The 12,909-nt window shown below is 38.2% G+C and overlaps 1 protein-coding gene across 1 annotated transcript in view; it reads right to left on the bottom strand.

The window, feature by feature from the left end:
* Positions 1-12,909, bottom strand: part of F8 (coagulation factor VIII) — a 112,998-nt gene that overhangs the window by 68,204 nt on the left and 31,885 nt on the right. Inside the window, exon 10 of the mRNA XM_060086856.1 lies at positions 3,028-3,121. Coding sequence (XP_059942839.1) covers positions 3,028-3,121 — 94 coding nt within the window. The remainder of the gene's footprint in view (positions 1-3,027; positions 3,122-12,909) is intronic.

Here is a 12,909-nt window from a genome sequence, read left to right as displayed (position 1 = left end):
CTCTTATAAGTTTAAGATTCACACAACTTTTTACAATAAAAATAGGTTCAGGAGATTTCTGCTAGCATGTTAGTTTGAGTTGAAATTAGCAGGTCTACCCACTAATAGAAATAATAGATAATAATATTTTTAAACATTTTAAATACATAACTGAAAATATATAAAGAAGAAAAAAAACCCAAGTGCCAAAAAAAACACAACAAAGCCAGAGTGTCCTGAATAGATGCTGAAAGACTGCACACTGAAGTTTTAATTCACATGTGGTATCAAGACTTGTGGTATCTGGCCTCTGTGAGGAATGGAAGCAAGAATTAAAATCTGCCCTTGGGCTAAAGGGTCCTCAGGACAACAACTGTCTGATTTTAGTAATTAAAACTCACTTTTGCGTATGTTTAATACCTAAAGATCCAGTCTATATTCATTCCCTAACCATAGGTCAGGGTTAACATAATAGGGAGTGAGGGTAGATGGGTATTAGAGGAAAGGGCAAATAGATTTTTGCTTAACAGGTCCAGCTGTGTGAGTGCTCTCTCTCTGACAACACTATTTGGTCACCAATGCTTTCTGTGTGGCAGGTGCTGAGATGCTGGTCTTTTCTTAGGGTATATGTATGGCTTCCTTGGAGTAACCATCCGGACCTCAGCACCGTATACATGAGAGCTGCTTACTTCAGTTATCCTTCTGCAGCCCTCCTCCCTCCCCAGCTCTTCTTATGTCTAGTGATATATGCAAGAGCCTATTATTTCTGGCCTCCCTCACCCTGTCAGGTTGCCTTCTTAGGCAGGGTATCTTCAAAAGAGAGCAAGCCAGCTATTTGCAATAGTATCTACTTTTACAGAGAAAACTCATGCATCCTAGCCAGGTCAAACAGCAGAAGGGCAGACTGTTCCACTCTTACCCTCTCTTCTTATCTGCTAGTTATGAGCAGTAAAGCCTTCAGAGTTTTCCACATAAAAAGCAAATTACCAGGAATTGTATTTGCGTATGCCTCCAAATTTCAGGGTACACATTCAATATCTCCCCAGAATTCTGTTACATTGCCCTTCTCCCATAAAGGAATTGCAAATCAATTTAGCATTAGAATTTTCACCAGCAACAATGAGCATTAGAAAACAGTGGATTGAAAATTATTTATAACCAGCCTATCTATACATCATATAATACTGAAGGATTCATAAAGTTTTCCCCCTATATACTAAATGTATTCAGAAGTATATTGAAGGTATACTTCCAGAAAAACAAAAGAAATCAAAAACCAGAAATGTACAAGATAGGAGCAGTAATGGCACTAGCCTACAAGTCCAAAAAAAAAAAAAAATCCAAAGATGGCAGCTTTGTAGCAGCCCTAGAAAGCATATAATCCAAATTAGAATAGTAAGCTGGTGAACTACCAGAACATCTTTAGAAGAAAAAAGGATCAGATACCAATAACCAGCATGGTTAAGAAGCTGGAAGACCTAAGGGATATGGTGAAAAGGCATACATTTCTTCTCCTGATAAAAGAAAAGAAAGTCAGGGCTTCCCTGGTGGCGCAGTGGTTAGGGGTCCACCTGCCAATGCGGGGGACACAGGTTTGAGCCCTGGTCCGGGAGGATCCCACATGCCGCGAAGCGGCTGGGCCCGTGAGCCATGGCCGCTGAGCCTGCGCGTCCGGAGCCTGTGCTCCGCAACGGGAGAGTCCACAACAGTGAGAGGCCCATGTATGGCAAAAAAAGAAAAAGAAAAAAAAGTCTTTTTTCAGGAATACAAACACAAAAATTCCAAGATCAGCATGGTCCTAATATAAAGCAAACTAAAATTTACCATGATTTTGAACTACTGGTAGAGAATAAAGAAGGATAATCCATTTGACCTTAACAGTAAAATTATTGGAACTGTAGACAAAAGAATAATCATAACATATCACCTAGTTCTGCAGTAAACTCATATACTTATAATAAGAAACATACTGAAATAATATAAATGCTGGTTTTTTGACTTTCAAAGTTTAGAATAAATATATAGAAAAAGCAAGGAGTTATTTGAAATTACAGTGCAAAATGTAAATGTTATCAACTTTAGTTTTATAAAAGTAAAGGTATAGCTGGCAGCAGTGGGGAAATGGAAGAATAGAGGAGAAGAAATGGAAAACTGTTGTTAGTACCTTAATGTATATAAAACGTAGGTATTTAGCATGTTTTTTAAAATTCTAATGATAGCCAGTTGAGGAACTAAAAGCACTGATAAAAGTCTAAAACAACTGGAATGGGAAGAAGCACAATGCTAAATCCTCATTTAACACAAAATAAATATATAATGTCTAAAGCTGAAAAACAAAGGAGTAGCATATAAATGATTTTTTAGAGCTATAGAGATAACTACCAAAAATCTAAAACAGAAATGCTTAAAAATGGATGCCTCTAGGGAGTGGAACTTACAGCCTTTCAATATTTTAAGCATGTATTATTTTGATAAAATAAATATTCATCCCCAAGTAAAATTAAAGCAACAATGAAATACCACTTTTCACCCACCAGATTAGCAGGATTTTAAAAGACTATTATCTTCTAGCTATCAAGGATGTGGGAAATTATATTTTCATACATGACTAGTAGAAGTGCAACTTATTACTTCATCTGGGGACAAAGGTCTGGCTATTAAAAACAAAAATACAAATATTGTGACTCACAGGAAGATCAGTGAACCCCAAGTAGGATAAATATGAAGAAAATCACAGCCAGAGAAAAATGACATACAGGGGAAGAATGAATGAATAGAATTTAGCTATTATATAGGCAAGAAGATAGTAAAACAATATTTTGAATGTGCTAAAAGGAAAAAGAAACCCTCTCAACCCAGAATTCTATGTCCAGCAAAATTATCCTTCAAAAGCGAAGGCAAAATAAAGACATATTTTCAAATAAAATAAAACTTAAGAGAATAAGGATGGTGGGGTGATAAATGTGCATGATTTTAGTTGTTATTGAGGCTGTGCCCTCATCTGTATCTACAGGTAAGGAAGACCTATAAAATTGAGGTAACACTTACCTTTTGGAAGTCTCCCTGAGTGCAAAGGACTGACATCAGTGATTCCATGAGGGTAGATGTTATATGCTCGGCTTGCTTTATTCTTAAATATAATCTGAAAGTATAAATGAGATATAAGATCAGGTACAAGACAATTAGGATCAACAAGAAAAGTGTGGCCTACCTCCAGAAAACAAAAGCTGCCTTGTATCTACAGTATAGGGCTTTGAGCCTAGATAAAGCTCAAAATGTTTGTTCTTTTCATAAAATTGCTCAGACAGCTACTTAGGTTTCTCACTAAAGGTTCCTTTCCATTTATTTAAAATTATTTTAATCACTTCAGGAAGAATTCCTTGCACCTTCTGACATTAGTAATTGAAATTTGGATGTCTGCTGAGGACACTGCTTCCCCTCAGCCTTTCCCACCATTTGGGGCCTGAATTCCCCAATAGTGGAAGGGAAAACAGTGGTTCAAGTGATAAAATCTTCACTGGATAAGCAGGCATGACCAGGAGGACAGCTGATTACAGCATTAAGCAAGGGTGGCAGATGGAATTGTCTGATTGCACGAGCTTTAAAAGAGAGGTAAGGGTCTCCCTGGTGGCGCAAGTGGTTGAGAGTCCGCCTGCCGATGCAGGGGATACGGGTTCGTGCCCCGGTCTGGGAGGATCCCATATGCCGCGGAGCGGCTGGGCCCGTGAGCCATGGCCGCTGAGCCTGCGCGTCCGGAGCCTGCGCGTCCGGAGCCTGTGCTCCGCGACGGGGGAGGCCACAACAGTGAGAGGCCCGCATACCGCAAAAAAAAAAAAAAAAAAAAAAAAGAGAGGTAAGATAGAAGAGTGATAACATGGAAGCAGCATTAAGAACCCTGAACATATCAACTGGGTTCTATGTCTGAGGTTCTATGATATGAGTATAAAAAACCAACTTCTGGGCTTCCCTGGTGGTGCAGTGGTTGAGAGTCCGCCTGCCGATGCAGAGGACACAGGTTTGTGCCCTGGTCTGGGAAGATCCCACATGCCACAGAGCGGCTGGGCCTGTGAGCCATGGCCGCTGAGCCTGCGCGTCGGAGCCTGTGCTCCGCAACGGGAGAGGCCACAACGGTGAGAGGCTCGTGTACCGCAAAAACAAAACAAAACAAACAAAAAAACCCAACTTCTACTTGCAGTCTTTTTTTAAAAATTTATTTATTTAATTTATTTATTTTTGGCTGCATTGGGTCTTCATTGCTGCGCGCGGGCTTTCTCTAGGTGCGGCGAGTGGGGGCTACTCTTTGTCGTGGTGCACGGGCTTCTCATTGTGGTGGCTTCTCTTGTTGCGGAGCATGGGCTCTAGGTATGCAGGCTTCAGTAGTTGTGGCAGTCGGGCTCAGTAGTTGTGGCTCACAGGCTTAGTTTCTTCACGGCATGTGGGATCTTCCTGGACCAGGGCTTGGACCAGGGCTTGAACCTGTGTCCCCTGCATTGGCAGGTGGATTCTTAACCACTGCGCCACCAGGGAAGCCCTCTACTTGCAGTCTTGTCTTAAACCCACTCATTTGGTAAAACCCACTAACAGCCTATTCCTTGCCTGCACCTAAGCAGCAGAATGATGTAGGAGAAAAATCACACAGCTCTGCTTCTTTAAATTGTTGACCAAAAATCTCAAACAGACGCTCAAGCTACCTAGCTATCCTATTATTTTTTTCCTAGAAATTCACCTTCCCACTTATTCAGCTAATATTTGCTTCCTGATCCTCACTATCAGGCGCTTATTTTTTCACTGAGAGGGGAGAAGCATTGAGAAAAGAAATTCCTCATCTTCCCACCATCAAATCTACCAACCTATATGCATATATGGCCATATTCTCTCCTATTAAAGTCAGCTCCTATCTAATGCCAACATCTCCTCTTTTGTACTAGTACCTAATAAAGTTCCATTTTAAAAAGTTCCTTTTGGAAGAGAATAGAGAACTCAGAATTAGACCCACACAAATATAGACAACTGATATTTGACGAAGAAGCAAAGGCAATAAAATGGAGCAAAGATACTCTTTTCAACAAATGGTGCTGGGACAACTAGACATCCACATGGAGAAAGAAGAAGAGGAAGGAGAAGAAGAAGAAAGAGAAGGAGAAGGAGAAGGACAGGGAGGGGGAGTGGGAGAGGAAGGAGGAGGAGGAAGATGGGGGAGAAGAATCTAGATGCAGACCTTACACCTTTCACAAAAATGAACCCAAAATGGATTATAGACCTATAAAATTGATTTGGAATTCTTCTGTATGTGAGATTTGCCTCTACTCTTCCATTTATTTATTTATTCAATCATTTATTTATATCAGTATATACTTATGGATATTTCTTTTATACTTTATTTTATTGCTCATATTCTTCCACCTTGGCTGTTAGAAGCTCTTGTATTTCTTTAACATTGTCCCATCCTTTTATTTTTTTGAGCACTTTCTTACTTTCTGGAACCACAAGATTCTCCAGGCTCATCTTATGTTTCCCCTGGCCCAGCCCTAGAATCATCCATTCTCCAAATGGCCTTGGTTCCTTTCATCAGAGAATGGTATTAGAAACGAAGATCTGGGTGTGCTCATTGCTACTGGGATGTCATTGCTTCTAGATTCTCTCAGTGGACAGCGCTAGGAAATATACCAACCTAAACATACACACACTTATGTAATTATTTCTGTATGCATCCATCTGTATCTATATTTGGCAAATATGAACTCATAGTAATGTCTCCAACTCTAATCCAGTATCACATGATTTATTCTAGCCCTTCCTTTTTGTTTATTTATAATTACCCTCTTCAACAATGACAAATATAGCTTCCACTGTCATTCATTTACTTAATCTTCAAATAATAACAGTTTTGTTTATTCATTTCCAATATTAAAACTTTTTTTCTCCTAAGAATACTGGCTAGGATTTCTAGTAAAATATTAAATAGAGGTGGTGATACTTGTTAACTGTTTCTTGTCCTGATCTGATCTTAAACAGAAGGATTTCTGAGTTTCACCACCAAGTATGATTGGTGCCTATAGATTTTCTTCAGATCTTTATCAGGATAAGGATGTCCCTTGTGATCCCAATTTCCTATGACTTTTTATTATGGATGGATGTTGAATTTTGATAAATATTTGTATGAAACTGTTGAAATTTTCAAATTATATTTTACCCTTTTATGTGTTAATATGGTGGATTACCATATTTGATTTTCTAATGTTAAATTCATCTAGTACTCCTCTGATAAATCAACCAGGTCATAATGTATTATTTTTTTAATATATTGCTCCATTGGGTTTATTAATTTTTGTTTATGATTTTTTGAATCCATGTTTATAATGCAATTGGTCTGTAATTTTAATTTTCCTTTCTCATACTGTCCTGATCAGGTTTACAACTAAGGTTATGCTTGCCTAATAAAGAACTGGTGGGTCTTTACTTTTTTCGTATACTCTACATTTAAAATTTTAATATAAAATTATATATTCCTTGGATATTGGTATAAATTGCCAATAAAATGGTAATTCTTGCTAGGTTGATAGTGATTTTCTTTCAACACATTAAAGACATGATTTCATTGTCTTCTGGCTTCCTTTGTTGCTTTTGAGAAGTAAGCTGTCAATTTATGTGGCAGTTTTAAAACATGGTTCCCAAATTCTTTGACACTCCTCCCAACAAGAGGTAGGCCAAAGTTTCCCTCTCCTTGATTCTGGGTGGGCTTTGACTGCTTTTACTCAGATTATGCCATGAAATGCTGTGTGACTTCTGATGCTGGGTCATTAAAGGTGAGGCACTCTCTGACTGGTTTAGTGGAACACACACAGTTGGAGTCCTGAGCTGCTAATATGCTTCCTGCTCTATAAATTGGCCTTTTTTTTTTAGATATTTCACATAAATTAAATCACGTAATATGTCTTTTTTGCTTGGCTTCTTTAACTTATCATAATGTTTTGAGTTTTATCCATGTTGTATCATGTATGAGTAGTTCATTTCTTTTAATTGCTGACTAGTGTTCCAATTATATGGGTACACTACATTTCGTTTATTCATTCACCAATTGGTGAACATTTGAATGGCTTCCAATTTGGGGCTATTATGAATAGTGCTGCTATGAACATTCACATACAAGTCTTTGTGTGGACCTAGTTTTCCTTTCTCTTGAGTATATGCCTAGAAGAAATTGCTGGATCACATGGTAACTCCATTTTTAACATTCTGAGGAACGGACAAACTGTTTTCCAAAGTGGCTGCAAATTTTTACATTCCCATCAGTAGTTTATGAAGCTTCCAATTTCTCTGCATCCTCACCAACGCTTGTTATTATCTGCCTTGTTGATTATAGCTATTTTAGTGGGTGTGAAATGGTATCTCATTGCGATTTTGATTTGCATTTCCCCAATAGCTAATAATGTTCAGCATCGTTTCATGTGCTTATTGGTCACTCCTTTATATATCATCCCTGGAGAAATGTCTATACAAATCCTTTGCTTATTTTTCAGTTGGATTATTTGCCTTTTTAATTTTTTAATTTGTGTTTTAAACATTTATTTATTTGTTTGTTTGTTTTGGCTGTGCCAGGTCTTAGCTGCGGCACGCGGGATATTCATTGTGGCATGTGGAATCTTTAGTTGTGGCATGCAGACTTCTTAGTTGTGGCATGCATGCGGGATCTACTTCCCCGACCAGGGTTTGAACCCAGGCCCCCTGCATTGGGAGCACGGAGTCTTACCCACTGGGCCACCAGGGAAGTCCCTATTTGCCTTTTTATTATTTAGTTGTAAGAGTCCTTGATAAATTCTGGATACTATTCCCTTATCAGATATATGATTTGCAATTATTTTCTCCTATTCCATGGGTTGTCTTTTCACTTTCTGATTGGTATCTTTTGAGGCACAAAAGTTTTTAATTGTGATGAAGTCCAATCTATTTTATCTTTTGTTGCTTGTTGCTTTTGATGTCATATCTAAGAAACCATTGTATAATCCAAGGTCACAAAGATTTACTCCTGTATATTCTTCTAAGGGTTTTAGTTTTAGCTCTAACATTTATATCTTTGATCCACCTTCAATTTGTTTATGGTATAAGGAAGGGGTCAAACTTCTTTCTTTTTCATGTGGGTATCCAGTTGTCCCAGTACTATTTGTTAAAAATACTATTCTTTCCCCATTGATGGTCTTAGGACATTTGTGAAAAGTCATGTGTTCACCTCCTACAGTGCTGGTGGGAATATAAATTGTTGCAGTCACTGTAGAAAACAATATGGAGGTTCCTTTGGAAAAACTAAAAATAGAGCTACCATATGACCCAGCAATCCCACTCTTAGGCATATATCCAGAAAAGATGAAAACTCTAATTCTAAAAGATACATGCACCACTATGTTCATAGTAGCACTATTTACAATAGCCAAGACATGGAAGCAACCTAAATGTCCATCTACAGATGAATGGATAAAGAAGACATGGTATATATATACAATGGAATACTACTCTGTCATAAAAAAGAACAAAATAATGCCATTTGCAGCAACATGGATGGACCTAGAAATTATCATACTAAGTAAAGTCAGTCAAAGAGAGACTAATTTCATATGATATCACTTACATGTGGAATCTAAAAAAAGATACAAATGAACTTATTTACAAAACAGACACAGACATACAGACATAGAAAATGAACCTATAGTTACCAAAGGGGGAAGGGGGGTGTCAAATTAGGAGTATGGGATTAACAGATACAAACTACTACACATAAAATAGATAAGCAACAAGGATATACTGTATAGCACAGGGAATTATACCCAATATTTATAATAACCTATAATGGAGTATAATCTGCAAAAATACAGAATCACCATGCTGTACACTTGAAACTAACACAATACTGTAAATCAACTATACTTCAATTAAAAAAATAAGTCAAGTGTTCATAGATATGTAGGTTTATTTCTGGACTCTCAATTGTTTTCCATTGATCTATATATCTATCCTTATGCCAGTACCACACTGTCATGATTACTGTAGTTTGTGGTAAGTTTTGAAAGTGATGTGTGAGTCCTCAAACTTTGTTGGGTTTTTTTCCCCCAAGATTCATTTGTTTATTAAGGGTCCTATGCAATTCCATCTGTATTTTAGGATGAGCTTGTCAATTTCTGCAAAAAAGGCAGTTGGGATTTTGATAGGGATTCAATTTGTATCTATAGACAAATGTGGAAGAGTCTTAACAGTAAGTGACTCTTCCAATCCATAAATATCATATGTTTTTCCATTTATTTAGATATTTAAAAAATTATCTCAGTAACTATTAGTTGTTTTCACTGTACAAGTGTTGCACCTTTTTGTTACATTTTTCCCAAGTTATTTCATTCTTTTTTTTATGTTATCATGAATGAAACTGTTTTCTTAATTTCATTTGCAGATTTTTCATTGAAGTGTATAGAAATACAACTTATTTTTTAGTATTGATCTTGAATCTTGCAAACTTGTTGTACTTGTTTATTAGTTCTAATAGCTTTTTAGTAGATGCCTTAGGATTTTCTGCATAAAAGATCATATCATCAGCAAATAAAGACAGCATTCTTTCTTTCTTTCCCATCCAAATGCCTCTAATTCCTTTGTTTTTTTTTTTTTTTTGCCTTATTGCATTGGCTTCCAGTTCAGTAATAAAAGTAACAAGAGTGGACATGCTTTTTTTTTTTTTACTGTATGATCTCACTTAAATGTTGAATCTAAAATACAAAACAAACAAAATGAAAACAGACTCACAGATACAGAAAACAAGCCAATGGTTGTCAGAGGGGAGGGTGGTGGAAGGGCAAAATAGGTGAAGGGGGTTAAGAGGTACAAACCTCCACTTAAATAAGAAATATGCCATGGAGATGTCATATACAGCCTAAGTAATAATATTGCAATAAATTTGTATGGAGACAGATGGTTACTAGACTTACTGTGGTGAACATTTCATAATGTATGCAAATATCAAATAACTATGTAACTCAGCTAAAACTAACATAATATTGTATATCAACTATATTGCAATACAAAAATAAAATAGAAGCCTTTTCTTCTAACTCCAGTATCAGTCTAGAGTCTTGCAGCAGTGGAGGAAGGTTGCTCTTGCTGGAGTTTGCTATTTACCAATTTTCTGGTAATTTGATGTTTGTGGTACCCTCCATTTCCTAGTATTGTATGAATCATGTGTAACTTTATTTGTACTACTTGTACACCTCATGGTTTTCTTTTTAAGATGTGTGGACAGATTTTGGTTCAGGTAGATGACATAATTCTCTGGACCTTGGCATAACTTACCTGTTATTTCTTATTTTTTTAAAGTTATTAATTAATTTATTTTGGGCTGCGTTGGGTCTTCATTGCTGTGCCTGGGCTTTCTCTAGTTGCAGCGAGTGGGGGCTACTCTTCGTTGCAGTGCGCGGGCTTCTCATTGTGGTGGCTTCTCTTGTTGCGGAGCACAGGCTCTAGGCACGCGGGCTTCAGTAGTTGCCGCGTGTAGGCTCAGTAGTTGTGGTGCACGGGCTTAGTTGCTCCATGGCATGTGGGATCTTCCTGGACCAGGCTCGAACCCGTGTCCCCTGCATTGGCAGGTGGATTCTTAACCACTGCACCACGAGGGAAGTCCACACTCCTATATTTTCTTATCAAAGTATATTTTGCCTTTTACATTTACATCTTTATTCACCTAGAGATTATTTTTGTGTATAATGGCAGGTAATACTTTAATTTTTTTCCTATGTGGAGAGTCAATTGCTCCAGCACCACAAATTCACACTTACAAAGGTTCTTCATCTGTTCAATTGTGTTCAAAACCAGCTGAGTGTGTAGGGCCTTTCACAACATCTTTAACCGCATCCATTGAGCTTATCACTCACCATGCCCTTCTACAGCAGCATTATTTTCTTGCCAAACCAGACTACATATTGTATTCACTCTTCTTGAAATATGTTCTCTCCACAAGTCCTGTTCTCTTTTTTCCTTACTAAATTGTAAACTTCTTATGAAAAAAGACATTGTCCAGTTTGTTTTTGCATCCTCCATACTTGGCATTGATTGAGTTGATTTTCAAACACTCTTCAATTTTATTCTGAATTTGACCCTTATAGGTGGGAACGCCCACCTAGTATAAGCCATACCTTTATATTTAGGTTTTCACGCAGAAGGAAGATGCTTCTTTCATCTGCTTTCCCTCCAAAATATGCCTAGTGTTTCTAAATCTCTTAAAATTTTAAAAAGAAACCTCAAAAAACTTCTAATGACTAGGAACCCAAGTCATCCTTTCTAACCCGTTTGTAGGACAGTCTGCACTTGGGGTCAACAGTGAAGTTAGGAGGCACCCTCTGTGGGCCTGACCTGGCCTTGACCCTTTGCTGCGATGCCAGCAGTAGGCGGACCCAGTTCGGAGCTGGGGCGATGCTTCCGTGGACGTGTTTGTATCCATCGTCCTTCCCTCGTCTTCCCTTCGTGTCGTCCATAAGCCTCGACCCTGAACACAAATAGCAGGATGTGGAAATTACCTCCCAAGTCACTATCCTCGTATGGAATGCTAGGGTGCCACACTTGGCTGCCAGCCTTCCTAAAGACGATTTTAGCAGCTCTCGACGATTTTAGGCAGGAGCTGCCGATGGCACAAAGTTCTCAGGCAACTTCTAGAACCTCTCGTCTGCTTCCCCTGCTGCCAGGTTACCATTTCGGTCAGGCAGAGACCCTCTGGTTCCCCTTCGACTGCTGGACCGGGCGTCCCAGTTAGTTCTGGGTGACTTAAGGTCACGTCAAGAAAATAACTGAAAGGGCAGATTCGAGGACGTGGAGACCACCCCATGCCCACCTGGCACTTTCCCGAGTCTCTGCAGGTGCAGTGGGGTGGACGGGGGGCCGCGGCATCTGGGCAGCAATGGCGTGATGGGGCGAGTAGGGCCTTGGTGCCCCCGAAGCTGCTGCCCCTGCCCCCGCCCTGCCAAGAGTGGACATCTTGACTTGTTCCTAATCTCAGGGGGAAAACATTTAGTCTTTCAGCGTATTATAAGTTTTTCTTAGATGTTCTTCATCAAGTTAAGGACCTTGCATTGTGTTGCTAGTTCATTGAGTTTTTTCTATCATGAATGGGTAATGGATTTTGTCAAGTCCTTTTTCTTCACGTATTACATGATCATGTGCTTTTGTCCTTTATTCAAGTAATATGTTGTATTGCTTTAATTTTCATATGTTGAACCATCCCTACATTCCTGAGATAAATCTCACTTGACTATAGTGTATGATCTTTTTAAAATGTTGCTAGATTTGGCTTAATAACGTGGAGGATTTTTGCATCTATATTCACAAGGAATTTTGAACTATAGTTTTCTTTAAAATTTTTGAGACTTGGTTTGTGGCCTAATGTATAATCTATCCTGGAGAGTGTTTCTTGTGCATTTGAGAAGAATATGTATTCTATTGGAGTTGGGTGGCCTGGTCTGTAGTTGTCTGTTAGGCCTAGTTGGTTTATAGACAAAATGAGATTAGCCATTTGTTGATAACTGTTGAAGCTGAGTGATAGGTTCAAAGAAGTTTATCTTACTCTTCTCTCTACTTCTGGGTATGTTTGATAATTTCCATATAAAAAGTAAAAAATAGTCCTCAAATTCTCACATTAACAGAAAAGCCTTATAGGATTTAGCATATATAAGAGCAAAACTTACAAAAATGAAAGAATGAGGTAGACGTACATATATTGATATGAAATTATATATGATATATTGTTAAAATCTACATAGTGCTTCTATTTTTGTGTGAAATATGTGCACATACACTTGTATATGTATATACTGTTTCTGAAAGGGAAAATAAAAAACTGACAGCAATGATAGCTGGTCAGACTGTGGGACTGGAAGTCTGGGAGGAAGGAAAGCTTGCTTTTTCTTG

This window comes from Mesoplodon densirostris, chromosome X (genome assembly GCF_025265405.1).
Source record: "Mesoplodon densirostris isolate mMesDen1 chromosome X, mMesDen1 primary haplotype, whole genome shotgun sequence".
Lineage (NCBI taxonomy): Eukaryota > Metazoa > Chordata > Mammalia > Artiodactyla > Ziphiidae > Mesoplodon > Mesoplodon densirostris.
Note: the sequence above shows the minus strand (reverse complement) of the source record. Positions and strands in the feature narration are given on the sequence as shown.